At 35.2% G+C, this 21,111-nt stretch overlaps 2 protein-coding genes across 2 annotated transcripts in view; one reads left to right on the top strand and one right to left on the bottom strand.

Annotated features, from left to right (window-relative positions):
• Nucleotides 1-21,111, top strand: part of LOC110374799 (uncharacterized) — a 340,622-nt gene that overhangs the window by 222,331 nt on the left and 97,180 nt on the right. The window lies entirely within an intron of this gene.
• Chas (chascon) overlaps nucleotides 1-21,111 on the bottom strand; it is a 106,828-nt gene that overhangs the window by 78,158 nt on the left and 7,559 nt on the right. The window contains exon 3 of the mRNA XM_021332628.3: nucleotides 9,136-9,238. Coding sequence (XP_021188303.3) covers nucleotides 9,136-9,219 — 84 coding nt within the window. The 5' untranslated portion in view covers nucleotides 9,220-9,238. The remainder of the gene's footprint in view (nucleotides 1-9,135; nucleotides 9,239-21,111) is intronic.

Raw genomic sequence — 21,111 nt, 5'->3', positions numbered from 1 at the left:
ATGAATCGATTCAATGATGCATTCGATTCTATCCATACTCGATTCTCGCTTTTGTTTCGTTGTTTTTCCTGATGGACTTATGTGGGTTAAACTTTTTGCAGAAGGTTTTATGATGTATTTATTGATGCGTGTCAATAATTGTTTTGGCACGGAATGTGCTGTTCGCAGTACTCGTAGATTGCATGAAACTGTTAGTGACGCACGGAAAACATAGTCATTGTTTGCACATTAATGTTCTTCATCGATTGACCTGCAATATCACAAATTTTTATTACAGTTATCAAAGGTTTTTTGATTCTGTTAGAAATCAAAAAACCTTTGATAACTCTAATAATATTTGGAGATATTCGCCCTGATATTTGGAGACAGGAAAAACCATAAAGCCAAAGCCTAACTCAAGCTGTTATGTGTCGACTTTATACCACCCTCTACTCTTTAAAACTTAACACGTGATTCAGTCATCTCCTCATTGATACAGCCACGAATGCTCTTTATAAACTTCAGTCTATAATTCGCCTACCCATTGCCCAATCACTAAAGCCAATCACTCAATTAAACAAAATCAAAAATAGAACTATCAATAACAGCTATCAAGCAGACCAATTCTTTATATTGATATGGTCACAGCGGCGCTTGAGTGGCCATACGTATCAGTTGCGCGTGAGTCACAGCAAGGCGATCCCACCTGCAAGGTGACTGCACTGCCTAATACGGGTACATTACAAACCTTCAACTTTTCAAAGACATTTCGTATTAAATAACATGTGATTTTGAATGATTATGACACTTTTAGTTATTGCGCATGTGCTCATGAGCTTGACAATCGATGGATTTGGAATATGATAATACTCTTACGTTCTCTGGTGTCTACATTTCGTAAATCATTTTAGATTCATGGAATCGATTTTTCCAAGCATCCCAGTCCTTAAGATTTGAAGTCTGTGTTCGTTAGGTACGTTACAGCCTTTTTATCGTCCCACTGCTAGGCACAGGCCTCCTCTCACACGGAGAAGAATTGACCATTCATAAAAAAGTAAAAATAGTTTCCTAGCCAATTAATATGTTTAAGGCATAAATATACAATAACAAATCTACTACATCTTGACTCAATGATACCTTAACAATCTACATTTGCTACCACACCACTCGTGCCCATGGCGTAGGGCTACATATTTGGGCTGAACAATCTACTGAACAATAGTGAATGAAATAAGGAGGCTGTCAGTCTGTCTTGAAGGCCAGGTCAAATCATCAGTCACTGTCCCCATTAAGATATACCCAACACTCCCTAGCTTTTAAGGAAATATTAGATTACAATATTGAAATACGATGTATTTGTTCCAAAGCAAACTCGAGCAAGGTGATTGTGGTTTCGAAAATAATGAATCTGTTATATTGAGTTGTTCGTATCCTTTATCCAGTCTAACGATATTTATTGCATGGTTTTTGTGTTCTAGATATTGTAATACTAGATATTTTTGACGGTTCCGCCAGAACCAAATACTTACGCACCATGATAAAAACTCTAAAATATTCTGAAGTTTACAGTAAAAAATTGGATACTCATAGACGTGAAAAATTGGCTATGGGAAGGGAAAGTACCTAAATATTGTCTTTTAATTTAATTAATTGATAATTGAAGTGCAGAGATATTAAACTCACGTGCTTATTGATAGGTTCTGTCTGATGTGACCTATAACACAAAATGTATTAAGACTATTCTAAATACGAAGATCCATAAAGTACCCAAGAATGCCCACAGTTGTGTGAAAGGGTAGACCTTTTGGATAATTCTTAATTACTCAAGGCAAGCTAGCTTTAAAGCTTCTAAGTACATCTATGTCATTAGTTGTTGATACATACGTTTTTATCCGACTATGGCGAAGTAAAAATGAGGGTAATGACTTGCTTGGCTTATGTACACATATGACCATACATCCGTTGAGCATTAGACTTAAAGCCATTCGTCATCATACAAATCCGGTATGATGATTACACGTGACAAATTGATAGTTTAACTTTTTATTATAAGACATGGAAAATAGACGTGAAGATCCCTTCTTCTTCTAACAAAATCCCTGTGGTTTACGCAGACTAACCTACAAATGGGACAAACTATACTCAACAATTCTAGGAACAATAATTTATTCTACAACATAATTAAGTACAATATTGTTCGCAGCCGGTTCTTGCTATGAATTAATTCATATCATACTTCATCATAATTAATCACAACCTGCGTTGTCACTAAAATTATAATCGTAGCCTAAATATAACTGAATAACTAAGAAATAAAATATTAGTCTCCGTTCGTACAAAAGTTTGTTTACTCCGATCTAAATATAAACATGAAGTATATAAGTAATTTATTAACACTGCTGAGTTTCGATACGTTACCGTATATGATGCAAGACTGTATTAATGCTCTGGTGTCTCCACGTGACAGGTTTTACCGTGATCTATGGCTTACACGTGATTTACAGACTTATATAATTATGTAGAACTCATAGAAGCAAATATTGCTGCAGGTGAACTATTGTTTATTATGTTCTGGTAAAGTTGTATTTATTATGTTCTCTCCATCTGGTATAGCTGCATGTGTATTTGTGTTCTTATGTCAACTCGTAGACGCATTTACATTGATCTTTAAATCAATAAGTGACATCTTCCCATGTTACATCATATACTTTTTCTTTTAGTCTTCAAAGGATGTGTATTTTTCAGTTCTTCTGAAGTAAATCTATCAAAGGTCTATTTGTATGTTAAGAAGAAGAATGATACATGATACCCCATAGTCCGTGAGATAAGTAAAAGGCGTATAATGTTGAAAAGAAAACAACAACCAATTAAGAATGCCGTTTTTGTCGAGAAAGCGAGCATGGGAACTGTTTTTATTGGACATTGAACAATTAATGTAACGCTTTTTTTTGAGAAATTACGCACGTTTGGTGTTACTTAAACTGTGGCTCTGTTTGTCATTAATAACTCGTCTATTGTAGCTTTTTGTTCATTATTATAAACGCACTTAAAATAAATTGTAGTAAAGTGTAAAGATTGCAGATAGGTAATGGAAGTACACATGCTTAAGTAGGCTTAGAAGATCGTGCGTATGGTGTCTAAATAGTGTAACTTGGAGCCGTGTGAACAAATCCTTGGTTCAAAAATAAGTCGCTTCACATACTAAAAGGGCAAACGCTACACGTAGTTTTTGTTCAAATATAGCGTAGTGTTTATGAAGCAAGACTTTATAATCAAGCAAGCTGGAGCTGCATCGAAAATCGTGAGTCCCCTCGTCAAAATTTCTAAATCTAACGCTTTAAACCATTCAATCCGCGTGAAAATCTCTCACGAAAACTTACGACTTTTTAACCATCGAACGACCTTTCATCCAGTCGAATTCACTTAATTCGAGGTGATGTAGAAATGCGGTAGTTAGTTTGTCGGAATTTACATAAAACGGCGCTCCCACGGCGGCGCACGCGCAAGGTGAACCGGCTATTCTTAATTTGTCGTACTGAGTCCGATGTGCGTGAATGGCGTTGTGTAATATCACAAACGCACCATCGTATATCTTAGTTTAGTTTTCTCTTCTTTGAAAATGGATTATTGTGAAAATTCTTAATTTATTTAGCCAACCTAGAGGTGACTTAATCCCATTCACCTTTCTCATTATCACGTCCATTATGCCAGTATCTAAATTGCTTATCAGAATGGCCAGGATAGGCGCAACAAAAGTCAAGGTTACGAGTTCCAGACACAAAACATGCGTTCAACTGCTTATCGCGATTTCAGTTATTCCAACATCGAGTTTGAATAACTTACAAATAGTTCCGGGTGTTTATGTACAGAAAATTGTAATCACAACACAACAGTGGAAAATTATATTGGATGCCAACTTTGTTTTTATTTTTCAATGTTACAAGAATGCAGCTTGTGGTTTAAATAAACATCATTTTAAAATATACAAACATATATTATCGTATCAGTAATGTATGTTCCTAATAATACATCTGAAGTGGTACGATGATACCTTCCATTACCATTATTAAGTAAGTAACCTTTAAGCAAGATTTACGACCAAGGCTACACTATAGATACGTAATGTGACATAATGATCGTATTACTAGTGCAAACAAAGCTTTATATACGAATTGGATGATTGCAGTCATTATCTTGTATTGAGATTCAATTTTAAAGATTATTGTGAAAGGTTTTTTTGATCGTGAACTAGTGACATTTTAGTGTCTTTAAACATGTATGAATGATGTTAGTGAATGTCTTTACTGCCTCTGCCTGGAACTATCTTAGAGGCTTCAAAGATAGTAAGAAGTGCTAATTATTTATGGGCGCTAATAGTGTGACCTAATTACATCGTAAATTCAAGTCTATGTGGAAGTTAAGTATTTAGAAGAGTTCAATAAAAGTGTGATAAGGAACTTTATATGTAGTTTTTATCCATATGTTTTATTTTATAGATTGTTTGATGGCTAACAATTTTATAGCCCATCTTATGTTAAGTAGTCATCACTACCTATGAATATTATCAAATACTGGACTGTAGTCTCCATACTCATATGCATTATCTGTTTCTATAGAACTATCTTGAATGAAGCCTTTATTAACCTTTTTCAAATAAGACTTGATTTCCGTTTTATTGTATTTGTATTCATTGAAACAATACACGGACACTTGAGAACTTCCTAGTTCTGCAGTAAATTAAATTGCTTGGAGTTTGCATGTATTTATTTGAATACAGTAATTTTATTACTAAGGTATTGTATTTAATCCAATGTTAATTAAATTGCCTTTGCAGGGCTACGTTAAAATAATTATGACTACAGGGAAACAATCTATAATAAATTCAGCAATAGGAAGCTCTTTAATTGTTCATTGGTACTATGTTTACATGTATCTACATTGCTAATAAATCGACAAAATTTATAACTACCGTTCAATGTTTTTATAACAATTTCCATTAGTTTTCCTTCAGTAAAACATTACAGTATTCACACTCATTTTTTATCGTAAAAACATTAAGTACACAGCTAGGTAATAATTTGCTTCTATTTTAGCAATAAATTAAGTGATCTCCTTATCGAGAATCTGTAGCGTAAAATCGTATCCGACAATCGAGCCCACACCCCGAATAAAAAATAATTCCGTGAGTAAATCAATGTCGTGACCGATCCAATACTTCAGCGTTCGTGAGAAAATCGCACCCAAACATCGCAACTTCAGTAAGTACATAATTAGATCGGTCTCAATAAAAAAATAAGCCAAGGTCCCTTCACAACAAACTGTTACACGCAAACGATTCACGGCTACGTTTCAATAATAAAAACAAATATTATTTTACGAGCTCATAAATGGCACTATATTTATCAATCACGATAGTGGGTTTGCGTCATAAATTGGACACTTAAATCTATGATCACTTCACATGCAGTCACGATTGGACTCACACACTATTAACAAACAACAGTCATTAACGACATATATGGCCTGTGTCAGATTTGTATATATTTTTAATTTGGTTCGTGATAACTCGCGGCAAACGCATCGGCGAGAAGGCCGCGCGTCGGAAGCTGTGAACAAACTAAACTACTAAGCTATTGTATGCAGGTGGATTGTAGTACGTCCGTTTGCCTTATTATGGCCATTTTCCATTCACACAGTGGGGCAATCCGCTCGCTTGCCGATACGTGTCACAGTGTGCCACACACTCCGATCGGTAGCGATTAGGCGGTTTCGCCAATGTCTATGCAAATCGCATGTCAAGGTGATAAGGAATTATTGCATAGCGAATCGCTGTTTAAACTCCGTATTACGAGTGATTTTGTGCTGTATCTTCAATGTGTACTTGCCAATTTGTTGGTTCGTGCAAATTGCTTTGGCATCGCATTTTTATTTTTGGTTTTATAGACATTTAGGTTTTGACCCATTTATAGTTCTAATTGATTTAGCAACATTACTGCTCCCTCATATGCAACATACAGTAGATATATTCTCAGGCATATTAATACAAACTATCATCAGAACTGTCAATTACGATACTGACCGACAATCATCAGTCGATATTACAGCTTCAACTAGATAACCGTGTTATATCTAGATTGGCCATTTTCCGCTAATAAAGGCATGAAATAAGATCATAAACGCCGTATTGACTATGAAACTCAGTTAGTAAATAATAACTATAATTCGGTTGTAATGGGAACATCACGATTTGCAAAATGCCAATGTTAAGTTAGCACATATTAAGTCATGACAATACGATGCAAGAAATGAAAATTGTCGCTTTAGACTTCACAAGCGTAGAAAAAAAATGATAACAATATACATATAAGCGAATACATAAACTCTATCAAGTCGTCGTTTCGTCTAAAAGACTCCTGGACACAAGCCACCCCAAGGTTCGCTACTTTTATTGGTCTTCAATAACCCACCAGCAAGTCTATCGAATACTTATAACATTTTCCGAAGTAGATCAATAATTCCAGATTACCAGTATTGAGTAGTCAGGTAAGTATCGATATTCAGTTAACTTCTTCATATTTAGAACCTACACGGGGCGATGAGGATTTTACACAAAAATATTTTGCAGGAGATATAGGTATTTATATTCTTAGTTTTAACAAGCCAATAATTTCAAGTTATCGACTAACAGAATACACGCCGTCCTTGTTTCGTGCCTACGGGAAAATCCTTAACAACTAGGTAGCTATTTGAAGTAAAGTAACTTATTACATCTGGGTAAGCTATTTATTAATAACCTACCCAACAGATACTGTAATAGTTAATATTTAAAACAATTATTTACGAGAGACTCTTACAGCTGTGTTGTAGTAGTGCGTAGATTATTTTAATTACTATTATCTAACAAGTTGATCGTAAGATACTTTGCTACAAGTAGCGCCATCTATCAAGACAGCTGTGAACTAAAAGGACATCGATGTTATCTCAGAATTTTCACATTGTCGTAGGTATTGTTTATTTTTTTGTTGTGAAACTGATTCTTAAATATTAATTTTGTGGTGCAAAGTATAAATCAATTTCATCCCAAAAAGTATTTTACGTGCCTATATAAAGTCAGATCACAACAAGTTACCTATACCTACATGTCTTTTCAGCGATTGTACCCGATTCTACAAAGTACCTGATCCCCATACGATTTGAACCGGATACTTGGCACTCCGGCGATGTCCCCTCTATCCGGACCGGAACGTCGCAAGCTCGTTTGTCCGATGGCCTCTAGTTTACCCCAGTAAATAAACCTTTAGAGCTAAGGATGTTACAAGGACTGATACTTGAGAACTATTGAAAGGATGATGAGCACAATTGAGTGCAAAATTGTACGTAGCTAAATATTGAAAAATTGGAGGTCATGTTGCATTTTGCAGATGGACACAATTTAGCACTAGCTTACTAATCTAAATATATAAAACTCAAAGGTGACTGACTGACTGACTGACTGACATAGTGATCTATCAACGCACAGCTGAAACCACTGGACGGATCGGGCTGAAATTTGGCATGCAGGTAGATGTTATGACGTAGGCATCCGCTAAGAAAGGATTTTGATCAATTCTACCCCAAGGATAAAATAGGGATGAAAGTTTGTATGAAACTTTGTCAATTTTAAACCGATCGGACTGAGACTTTGCATGCATAAAGCTACTATGGCGTAGGCAACTCTTAAGAAAGGATTTTGATAAATTCCATCCCTAAGGGGATAAAATAGGGGATGAAAGTTTGTATACATCTTCTTAGATTTGTACACGCTAATCTTCCGAACTACTGAACGGATTTCAATGATTTTTTCTTTGTTATATCAGTATTAAGCCTGGTCAACATATAGGCTATAATTTATCTTCGAAACTTGAAGACCTGATGCAGAACTCCAACAGACCAACAAAACTATAAGAGATACAAAATGGTGCCATGGCAAAAATTGTTTCATGTGATGAGCATTTTCAGCTGAGATAATAAATTTTAAGATCTGGAACACCTGATGTGGAACCCCAAGAGCCCAGCTTCTCTATACCATATACAGGTATGACGTTTTAGCAAAAGTTGTTCAATTTGATAAGCACTTTCTATTGACTTACACAAATTGAAGATCTAAAACACCTGATGTGGAACTCCAGGGCCCAGCTAGACTATAGCATATAGAGGTATGACGTTTTAGAAAAAGTTGTTCAATCTGATAAGCACTCTCTGTTGACTTATAAAAATTGAACCACACCTACACCTGATGTGGAACTCCAGGAGCCCAGCTAGAACCATGACGGGGTAGGTCTCACGCCTCTGGTTTGGCTTGGCCGTCCAGAGTGGAGTCGCTAGAGCAGGATTAGTAGCCCTGCTCGGAGGGTAGGTGCCTCATGGTAAGCACAGGGAGCGCGTAATCTGCGTTTAAAGTCCACCGAGGTATCCTCACCCTTCAGCTCATACTTGAGAGATTGGTTCTCTACCCACTAAACCACCACGACTTCCACTAAGTCACCACGACTTTGTCATCTATTTAATGTTTTTTTACGTAATAATACTTGTGTAATATTTTTGCCACACACAAATGCGGACTAATTAGAATCACTACTTTTATCCCTATGGTCACGTCTATTGCGGTTCAGTTCTCAGCGTTTTGTTTAATCTGCTGTGCTTTTGCTGTTAAAGTACAAAAATTAAGTATATAGAACGTTTCTCTTCGGTCCCTTAAAATTCCATATCAGACTATTCAGATCTTTGATTTTGCTGACCCCGTAGTCGCTGGCATAAGGGACAGGATCCGCGTACGAAGTCGCGGGCAGAAGCTAGTGGAAGCATATAACGTTAAAGTGGCCTTATTTATTGTTATTTTATGTTGATAAAATCTAGGAATCTTTGAAGAAAATCAGAAACTTAGCTAATAGACGGAGCAGCCCCACTCCAAAATTCTTAAGTTTTTACTAGGGCGGGCGAAGTGTAGGTACCTATTGTTATTACACTAATAGCTCTCAATCAAAGAATATTTTATTTACAATACCTAGATCTTAAAATCTAGATTTATTCCCTTGGTAAGTGCACCGTCATGCAATAAAATACAATTTAAGCCTTCAGGTAACAGGTAGTAGGTGAAATATCTTAAGTCAAACTTACGGTGGCTAATGCCTCTTCGTATGTGGCGGCGTGCAGCGGAGGCGACGCGGGCGGCGTCTCACGAGACACGGCTGTTATCGGCATGTCAGCACATTACGGGTTGCTGGGGACAAAAAGAAGTAGGTATTTACTTAAGTGGGGTTAAAGTCCAGGTCGATGGAGTAGCCAAAATAAACAAGATTGGCTCAAGGATTGTTAAAAGAAGACAGATTTCAACTTAAAGGCTTGGTAAATGTAGGTACTTGTATACAATGTCTAAATTCCTAACTAAAGGCTATAATAAATAGCATGCAATGTCGTTTTAAGATTAGTTGAATGATCGTCTAAACTTTAAAGCCGGATTTCACGCATTCATTTTATACCCATTAGTAAACAAAAGTCTATTCGTAGTCTTTGCATCTACTTAGAATGGAATGACAGTAACAACGACACTTGTTCAATCCAATATTGTACACGTAATTTATGCTAAGAGACTCAACAATAGTTTGGCATACATTGCTAGTCCAGCACGTAAATCTTGGACAGCCAATGAGATAAGAATAACAATGTAACGTATTGCAAATTCGGTATATCTGAGTGTTGATCAAACGTTGGTGTGTTGGTTCACAATGGGTCTTGACCTTGGTTCAAGTGTGGCGTCGATGTGACGACTGTGTAAACACACATTACCATACTTGAAGACACCGTGACTAAGCGTGTACTGACATTCACAGGGGTGTATTCTGGTGTCATTCTGTAGTTACGCTATTTAGTCAACTGGTATAATCTAGATCGAGTTACGTGATTGGGAATAGCCTTAGTAATTTGTATTGTAAGGGTCTAACATAAACAAGCCAAACCACAGACTTCTTTTAATAGGAATATCCTAAATGCTATTCAAACTAATTAGTACGCAAGTCCGATTAATCAGTACCAGACACTTGGCACGGTAATGAATCTCTATTTGTACAATTTCCATCTATTTCTAGCGTGGAGCTAATTGTCCATGATTGATTAAGCCATTGCTGTTTCAAGGCCGAATCTGAAGGCCTTTTTAACATTAATCAAATGCCTCATTGTTTCGAAATTTTTCACGTAGGTACATACTTATACGAAGGTAGCCAAGGAAGCGTAAGTACTTATAGATTTAAAATTGTATTTAGGTTTTAATTCCCGGTGAATATGAAATGTAGGAATGTAGCTCAATGTGTAACATTAAATTGCAATGAATTTAATGGTCCTGCTTGAGCAATTCATTATCAAAAAGTAAAAAAAACTTGTAGGTAGGTTTTAAAAATGTAGATAAATAAAATGTTCAACATATTTCCTAGATCTTTACATAAATGTAACAATAAATAATATAGCACTGAATATTTTATGTGACACATGTCAGAAACCTGTCGAGTGACTTCAAAAGACGGACGGTCACATGCAAATAAATGGTGTATTATAATCTCAAATATATTAAAATGAAATTCTACACGGTACGAGGGGTCATCGGCATTGGTATCCGTTACCCTCGGGACGGCTGAATCGCGGTATCGAATGATTTGACAATACGCCCCTGTGGCGAATTGATGTGAACGATAGAGACATGTGAACACCAAGACGTGAGATCGATAAAGTTATTCGAACTAAAAATAATATTGTGTACTGTATCGAATACTGGACTTTACAGGGTTGTATGTGAATTGAATTTTAATTTTATGGTATTGTGTCTAGGCCATATCTATACGAAAATTATTGTCGCGTAAAATTCAATTACGTATATAACTTTATGGGAAAAACATAATTCTGAATTAATTACAAAGGCTACTTAGAGAATTAATAACTAAAAGAGACGTTAGTAAACATGAGGAGACTTAATTACGCTCTATGGGTACTTCATAGATATTATATCCATGTGCGGTGATCATTATTGTAATTTAATGACAATATTCTTGAACGACGCTACCACAATAAAATTTCCATATCTGCTGAATATTCAATTTAACTGTGACATTCTCCTAAAACGTCTAACTTGGATATAATTGATTTAATCATACAAAAATCTTAGACAATAATTTTCTCAAGCTGTCAAGTAAAGATAATAAACCTAGAAACTTAGTAACCTCAGCTGACCCACTCCCCAAAAGAAATAAATACGACTAAACGGTGCATTTTCATATCACAGATGGTCACCTGATATAAAACTATGCAAAATCTGATAAACATCCAATGGTTGGAAATATTATAAGTAACTTAATATGCTATTTATGGACGCTTACGGATCTTGTTTTGATCATTCATGAGAAATGCTTGATCACGAAATAGATATTCATAGATTTAAATAAATAAATGACGACCTTCTTTGACCTACAGAAAACATCTGACGATCGAAAAGAGATCCTTTGATGGGTATTTCTTATGAATTACTGAAAATGCAGAGATTTCCTCAGTATTCTTCTCTTTGCATATTGAAATTTAAACTGTGCAAGTATTCGTGTGCTCTGTAAGAATAAAGCCGAGAACTCAAGGCAATCCAATAACATGCAAGCGAACCCGCAGCCTCGGAGAGCTATTTCAATTTTCCGGTAAGTATTCCTTCTGCGGTATTCCAGTTACGACTATACGAAGTTTACTCAAAATTTTCAGGATGATAGGTACGAGAAAATGTTATATGTACTAACAATATAAAGAGTTAAACTAGTGTATATGTAGGAGGACACCTAAACTTTAGTGAAAACGAAATTCTTATGAAGTGTTCCGTAAATGCTCTTAGGGGGTATCCGTCAGGTATTTGTTGGTGAAAACGGGCATAAGGCTTTAACAACTAAACTGTGAAAACCACACTATACTTGTGTTCTTTCATGAGACATCATCCCGAGAATCCTACAACACAAATATAACAAACATGACTAAACGATATTACGAGACACTGCAATATTTTCCCAACCATAAACCACTACTAAACACACATGGAAGTAGCCATCAACAAGAAGACATCCTTGATGCATGTCCAAGCGGGCTTCCATCACCTACAAAGGAACCTGCTCACCTTTGGCATGACATCAAGAGTATCTAAGATCTCGCCATCAACATTCCGTAGCCATCGCTTCCTCATTAATAGCCTGGTCACGGTACAACGACATAATAATGACTTGAATCGTGAATGAATATACTGACTACTGGATTTCGAATTTAACTTTAAGATTTTGGGCCGCTTAATACATTCTATATATCCAAAAATATTTATAAGTCTTCTGATAATAACTTTACATTTTCATGTCTTTTCGAGGTTATCTTAGCAATTTCCCCACACCTCTACTCTTATATAGATTTTTTAAATTGAAATTGAGTTTTTTCACATAATTCCGACAAAACTAAATGCTTTGATACATAGCATCGTGGTGTGTCCAAAAATATCTTATAATTTTATGATATGGACAAATAAAAAAAAAATCAACAACCTTAAGAACCCCTGCAGTACATAGATATTACAAAAAAAATCAACTTCTGCAACTATCAGCTGGTTCGATATCACTGTGATACGACATAGATAGGCTTTGGTAACACGACTAGGACAATGCATCACGGTGTAGTTGGACCGTAGGGAGCAAATATTTGTCAAGCCTGTCCATAGTAATTGTACCCAGTCTGCGTATTTGTGCAAGTCTATATTGCTGTCTATATTGTTACATCCTATAACATAACAGTATGTTATAGGAGAATCTATATTTGTATAACGATGAATACCTAAACATAAGGTAAGAAAGCACCTTTCTTAGTCTCATTTGTAAGTTTTAAGTCTCATTTACCATAAGTGCTTAAGTTACATTAAAGGTTAAATTCCAGCGTATCAATTAAATATCATCATTAACATTCCACAAAACGAAACCAAAAAAAAACTTTACACCTTCATAATTATTCGATATCGATACAGGCTTATCTACATCGTATTCGATGGGTATCTCGTTAATTTATCGATTCATAATAAAAAAATAAGCTGTGCAACCTTTTAGTCCAAACAAGGGCCGCTCATGAATCATTCGACCTCACTTCAGCCGGTAAGGAAACTTGTTCGGGATCACTTTCTTCAAGTTTCCATACTACTTGAACGCTGTATAATTAAGACTACAATTTAACTTTGTGGACGTAAAAAATAAATACTTATTTACAATTAACTTTTTTGTGTAGTACGCGATCAGAAATATGTATTATTTTGTACTAAACAACAGAAAGGCTCCATATAAACAAATCAATGCAATTTATCTTCTACGAACTTATTTGAATCTTATCCCTACGATATACGAAGATACTTCAATATAAAATTCAATAACTTAACCCTTTAATGCATCGCGCATAACAATTGTCCCTATCGCCGACAACTACGCATAACAAACATTAATGACAGCCTTCTAAATTAGGTTAAACAGTTGAAGAGCTGCCAATGTCGGTACTATTTCGGAATCAGCGATAGAGTCACACATATTCGACCTCCTTTCCTTATTTATATGACACGATATGTGCTCAAGCATTAACGGGTTTAAGTAACTGTTTGGACATCTTTTTATAACAATGGTCGTAAATCTTAGAAAGTGTTAAGCTAAATGTTGTGTATTAAATTCCTTAAAAAGCTTAACCTTAATATTCAGTAATTAATGTTGGTGTTTGTGCATTTAATCGCTTGTCATTAAAACATGAACTATGTGCCTACATTTCATCAAATCAAACATCATCAAACATCATTACAGATCTCCTCAAAATTCAAGTTAGCCTTCCTTAATCCATATTAATTAATTAAACAATGGATACAACAACACTAATTTAACATAATTAACAAATCTTACAAATGAATGTAACACATTTTCTATTCCAATTCACATGAAGTAAAGTTATGTGATAATTGAAATTTCATCGACCGATTTAGGTAACCGTTTATAATTGAAAACGTTACACACGTGGATAACAAACACGATGCGCCCACCGAACAAGAATTCGCCTCTAAATAAACCTAACTCACGCACCTAACCAATTAATCGAACATGCACAATAACGACTTACAAGCGGTTATCAAATCATTTCGCAATAACAGTGTTTAGGTGTTGCATCTATTATGTAGAACCGTCCGTCCAGGCGTGTCCCTATTACGAGCTACGACTGGTTCTCACAGACGTGCGTAGGAGTCTACCAAAAGCTGTGTTTGCGCAACCAACTCCTCCAACAAATCGGCACAATACTCTCCCGTGAAATAATCAATGCTAATTGTTTGATACAACTGACTAATTAACCGTGAAGGCTTCGATATCATAGAGAACCTTCATCGAAATTCGTACGCAAATGTAGATTCAATTTGCTCGCTCTATGTTATCTTATGCAAATTGTACTATGTTTTATTAGAATTGAATGGAATTAGTTAATGTAGCTCCAATACCTCGACAGGTCTGGATATTGTTTTGGCGTTATAAATCTTAAGCGATACAGGTTACTCGTTTCGAGTTATGTTGCAATCGCAAACCTCAAAAGGTTTAAATATTTATTATTCTGATAGCATCAACGAACTGACATGTTTAAGTAACATGTTCTCTCATAAGAGGGTTAAATAAATTATGTATCTTTACATCTGTATCTCAACATCTCCTTTACACAATAGAAGCAACAGTCATCCTAATGCTCAATTTGTCATCCGAGCTTTCATACTGTATCCGAACACTTGTTTGAGTTCATCGATTTGCGAAATCCCGCCGAACTCGATATCGATACCGAATTCGGTGTTGATAAATAATTCATGTATTTTCGCACAATAGGGTTTGCAGAATCACTTTTATGGCTCGTAATTCGTTGAAAAAGTATCGAAATAAATACGAAATGATTGTCATGCTTACCACATTAAAGCAAAAATATATACTTTGATTGAATATGTTTAAAGTTCTTCAAAAATCGTTAGATGCCTTTTAAAACTTGTTAAGTTTTTTCTGGAAGGCTTGGCATGTAAAAAAAACTGTCAGACTTATAGATTATGACTAATAATTTACATGTTTGATAAGTTTTTTATTTTTATAAGCAGTGTTAATACTATTGTGCAAACCAAATGGATTAAAATATGGTAAAATATAAATGACTATGTTCTTAAATCTTATTTGACAGTTTTATCTTTTAGAAGTGTTAATAAGCTAATGTAAGCTTTCTTTTTAATTTATACATATGATTAAAATATGCTAATGCGTAACACATTACACTTTTATTTATGTTTATTTTTCCCTTTTCTTTGAATTTAAACAATGGGTGAACTATGGGTAGACTGGGACCCATTTTCATTGATAACATAAACGTCGCTTTTTCGTAAAATAACTGTTTACTTTGAAAATTGAACGTGAAATTTTATAGTAAATAGTTGTAATTAGAAAACTGACGTTTACATGTGCGGTGAACGTGGGTCTAATAGGTGCTAGTATTTCGCAAGATTTATGATAAAAGGGACCTATTACTGAACCGAACAGATGACATGCAACACTCATATCTCGATAGTGGGTAATCAATCACACGTAAGTGTGTTACCAGTACATAATATATTATGATGTAACAACATACAAACACATAGTATACGTAGGTATGTACAGTCAACTTCAAGTCAGTGGTAACAGTTTTATAGGAAAATCGTACTTATTATTATTGGTTAAGGTGCATGACAGTTACCACTGATGTGCGGTCTACTGTACCTACATACTACTCTTTGATGTCCCAATTATCCGGAATGATAAACGCATTCAATAATAACGATTAACTCCCATTACTTACGTAACCAAATTAATATAAATTTATAGTAACATAATTTACCACTGACATGAATAAATGGAATTTAGAATGTTAATTTGCGCTTTTTTCCAATGATTTATTACAAATTAATTCTTTGAAGATAGGTGGTTCAAAATGTGTTGTAATATATTTTCCAATTAGTTATAATTTGTGGAACATTAGAGTTAACTAAATAGAGCTGTTAAATACAGACTAATAGCTTATATGTATTAATATTAATGCCAAGAAAAGTGTAAGTACTTATTTTATATTTTTCGAATAGTCGAAAGATCAGTCATTAATGTCATAATCCTCGGGTAAAATACAGTAGATATTATTTATAGCAGTAACATCCTTGATACCTTGATGCCATTTTAAAACAGATTTGGTATATCAAAACTATTATTTATTGAATTTGTACATTTTGAAACCAACAATGAAGTCTAACTAAAGAGAGAGCGACAATACTCGTATAAGGGAAATAATGACAATGATCTGCATAAGTCCTTCATAAAAGCATTGCTAAACGAAGGCCACCCACTCATCAGTGAAAGTTACACTAAAATCAGTATAGCAATTTCCGAGTTTGTACTTAATTAGCCATCTTATATTCTTAGAGCCGTGTGCATCGTACCTTCTTTGTTTTGCTTGAGTAAAGCCCATATATATTTAGTCGTTAGCTTACATCACTGTTATGTAAACGTTTTGACAAGCCTAGTCGTGTCATCTCTATTAATATATTATGTATATTCCAAACCAGTTTACAACGACCTCTGTAATTATCAACAGCAAAAACATTCAGCTTACATACTGCAGGTCATCATAAAGTGGTGTATATGCGTCTTCATTCGTGGGAAAAATGTACGTATGACATTAGTGTAACAAGTTCGTCAATGTTTTATGCAGATATCCAACAGATATGGGTTAGTCGACTACACACGTTTTTTCCAATTATATTTCATAGTTGTTGAAGCCTTATTTAAAGCTGATTAAGTCGCGTGTAACATGTTGATGAATGACTAAACATTAGTAGACGTAATTTATGAAACTGACCTTTTTAACAGTAGAACCTATTTTGCAATACTATTTAGATAAGTTCCCATATAAATAAGGTTGAGTCGTGATAACAATGTGACTGTTTGTTCGATTCGCACGTCCTTAAATGTCGCTTTTTGTAAATAACTCGCCGGTTATTGATCTGCCGTCAGAATACAATGGCAATAACACTGAAATACTGTTATCTGTGTGCTTATATTGCATGAATACGAATTCACACTTTAATCCTTTTGCAAATAAAATATCGGGCAACTATAAAAATAGTTTTAAAACACTTTTGGGAATCTAAAATACAAATATTTATCTTCTGTCTTCAGTTTTACTCGCGTCCCTTGGGAACTACTTGGCATATCCGGATAAAAAACCTATCTATAGCCTTCGTTGATATATGGGCGGTCTAACACTGAAATTCTTTTACAAATCGTATCAACAGTTCCTTAGATTAACGCTTTTAAGCAAACAAACAAACCCTACATAAGTTAAACTTATTAATATAGAGCTATTAAACCAAGTTAACGCCTTACCCGAAACCTACATCAACTCATTAACCTAATTCGGTATTGCGACCGTAGTTCGACACTCAGAACAATAAACCTTCATAATTCGCGAGTTACGTGGGCTGTTCCGAGTCGTAGGGTCATGTCAACCTCGACATTGCCGACATTTGCCGAGGATTTCCGAGGATTTCCGAGGAATGTCGAGGACTGTCGCGACGATCGCGCGTGCTACGAATATAGACATTAAGCGAATTAACTATAGTTCAATGCCATTGTATGGGTTTACCCGTAACAGCTTTTCATTCATTGTTTGTATTCTATTAGAGGTATAATGAGCTTCAAGTACGATGATCCAAGACGAAATGAAAGTTTGCGACGGATGATATGAAAACTCTTTTATTAAAAGGGTAGAAAAGAAAGACTGGTTAATAACTCGATAATTGAATGTACAACTGAGAAAATGTAGGAAAATCGAAAAATAATAGAACAATGTCATTTCACTCTCACAAAAAGTGAAATAATGTAAAAAAACAACAAATAGCTAAGTATTCATCGGAAAGTAAGTGTAGGTTTATGAAAGCCAAAGTCGTCGTAAAATGTTCCATAGACAAAAAAAAAACAATTGGAAGATATTTTTTTTCATCACAAAATAACTACATAAACTTTTCACAAAAAAAAATAGTTCTATATATAGAAACTGACTCACGCATGTACAAACCATTGACAAGAACGTAAACCATTCAAATTCGTCAACATTCCGTATGACGTAACCTTTTACACCATAATATAGGAGACTTTTTCCTTGATTTACGATAAGGAATTTTCGAGAAAACATTCCTAGCATGCGTAATGAAGAATTTGAAGCCTACAAGCCTTAACCGACCTTGATGGCAGGTGTTTCTATGAATTATGTTAATTATGGGCACACAAATGTGTCAAGGAAAACTGATATATTTTATATCCTACGTATATTTAAAATGATAATAGATATACATATTTTCTTCGGTTCTATGAAACTCAATTACCCCCCGTTCCTGAAATCCAAAAACAAACGATATGCGCTTCAAATGTTTTCTGACAGATTATTACCTAAATTAGAAATTCTTGGAATTTTGCTAACGTTCTACTCGTAACTCGTTAGTTTGTGCTAAGCTCGGTTAGTTAAAACTTTCGGTGAAATCTAGGTTTCCAGGATATAATGAAACGTCATGTGTGTTTCATACCATTTGTGTGACTCCAGGAATATTTTCTGTATTATCTCAATTTACCATGAACTACATAATAACGTGTTCTATGCAAAAGTACAGTAATATGTGTTTATATGCGGCAGAATTTGTGAACATGTCAAATCTAGTCTTACAGCAAAATCCCATTTTACTCTCTGATAGTATGAGTAGTGAAAATAGCACATTTTCCTTGCGCAAGTGTATGCGTAGACTGTCACAAGATGATTATTTCCCCATCTTGAATTAGGGCGAACGAGCTCAATCGCAATATTTTCTACACATCTACATCACAATATCCTGCTTCAAGAATGCGACATTACCATGTTACGTTCACCAGTAGGAATATATCAAGAAATAGTTTCGCTATAATTATCATCAACACATTCATTTCAAAAGGTAGGACGCCACTAATTTTTATGTCTAAATAATTACCTACAATCACCCTCATCATCTCCCGAGCCTTTTCCCAACTGTGTTGGGGTCGGCTTCCAGTCTAACAAAATAAGTATCTACCTATAAGTGTTTTACCCGCAATAACCAAAAAGTACAGATTACTTAATAATTAAAGTCTCATTATTCAATAATAATTCCGCGGTTTCTTTGATACCAGATTAATTCAATGATCCAAAAAAGTGACATAATAAATAAAATAACTCGTTGACGACCGGCGGCGCGCATGACTGATTGATCAGCAAAAACATTGACAAGGTCACCGCGGTCACTGTGAGAAGCGACCATCCTCTGAAGGTCGGTACAGGTCTCCAGTGTCACCAGGAAAACCTGATGTAAGTACTAGATACGTCATTAAGTAGCTTGTGTATATATATGCCTATGTAAGTGTGTGATTAACAGGATTACTGACAATGTAAAACTGTTTCAAGAAATTCATTCGTAAACAAAATGGGTATAGGTAAATAAACCATCTTTCAACATCACCTTGAAAGTAAAGCATGTGTAAAGTATGTTTATATTAAAATTGTAACCATCGCTTAAACATAAAATGAATGAAAATTAAATTCCTAAACAGGCACGCGTATAAAACTTTATACTGAAATCTAAAATTCACCTAGCAAAGCATTCTAAACAATTTTCCGCTCGTACTTAACTGCAAGGAAAATCCGCTTTAAAACATATTCCCGCCAACTTCCGCAGGATGTTCAGTGGAAGTATTTCAGCGCTCGAAGTTGTGGGAAATCACGGGTTTTTTATCTTTTTACATAGTCATACTACGTGTACTTATATGTGTCAGCAACTATATAAACAACTTTAGATGTCAGATCTGTTTGAAGCCGACTCGATGAATTTGCATATCGCAGAAGGAAAACTGAAAATTACATATTCCCAGGTATGTTTAATAACCGCAAGGTAAAATTCGAGCCCATTGCAATAAAATATTTTTATTGATATTGCACTGAGTCGTGGAACAAATATTTAATTAATCTGAGATACGATTGAATCACCGGGTTAATGTAAACACAAAACAAAGAGAGAAATCATAATTATTGGCATACCATCACTATGTTTGCACACTTTGCCGCTAAACACTGTTATTACAAAAACAAAACAGTTCTTTTAACAACGGTCTCCATTAGTTTTTAAGTGAAATTCTTGTGGTAAACCGTCATCACGCAAAAATAGATAAGTAAACATACGGGTACATCTGTATAATATTAGTCTTCATACTAATTTGCCATCTTGATCTGAACTACGCATTAATTAATTTTATAATCAGTTAAAATCAAGAACATCAATTTTCGGAACTTTTTGCGTTTACCACGTTTGCAATTAAAATGCTTTATTAATTTTTCATTTGAATCATTAATCAAAGACGGTATGCAATTTGTTCGTTTCAATATAATGTACGCAAGGTATGACTCATACCCAGCGGGGCCCAGCAGGGCCAAGGCCTGCCGGGGCTGCGGGTTGTTCGAAAGAGATACCGCGGCCCTGGTACATAAAAGGCCTATGACGGAACACGACGATTTTAGTCAGTAAGAGTCTGACACTCCCTCACCGCTGCTAACCCACAGCGGGAGGGGTCATTTGATGATTTTACGTCGATAAAAAAAAAAAAAAAAAAGGTATGACTCATAGCATTTATTTCAGATTTTTATTATGTGTTGATAAAGGATTACGTATGTAAAAAATATTGTTATAAAAATGTGCAATAAAACTTGATAAACTCGACATGTAGTGGATTCAACACCTCGGAAACTATCCAGCACGACTTACAAGGTGAACCGGGACAGCAAATTAATGAAGTCCACTTCGGTAGGTAGACATTCTCGCCTTAGTAACGAGGTGTTGTAGCAATGCTAGGTTCTGGTAGTAAATAATCGGGTAGACGCCAACGTCGGCCGTGCAAGGAATGCGCTCAAATGCTCGCTCGACGCCCCTGGCACCGGACGACCGGCTCCTATCGCAGCATTTTAAAACATTACAAC

This window comes from Helicoverpa armigera, chromosome 8 (assembly GCF_030705265.1).
Source record: "Helicoverpa armigera isolate CAAS_96S chromosome 8, ASM3070526v1, whole genome shotgun sequence".
Classification (NCBI taxonomy): domain Eukaryota; kingdom Metazoa; phylum Arthropoda; class Insecta; order Lepidoptera; family Noctuidae; genus Helicoverpa; species Helicoverpa armigera.
The sequence above is the reverse complement of the archived record's forward strand: the minus strand, read 5'-3'. Positions and strand labels throughout refer to the sequence as shown.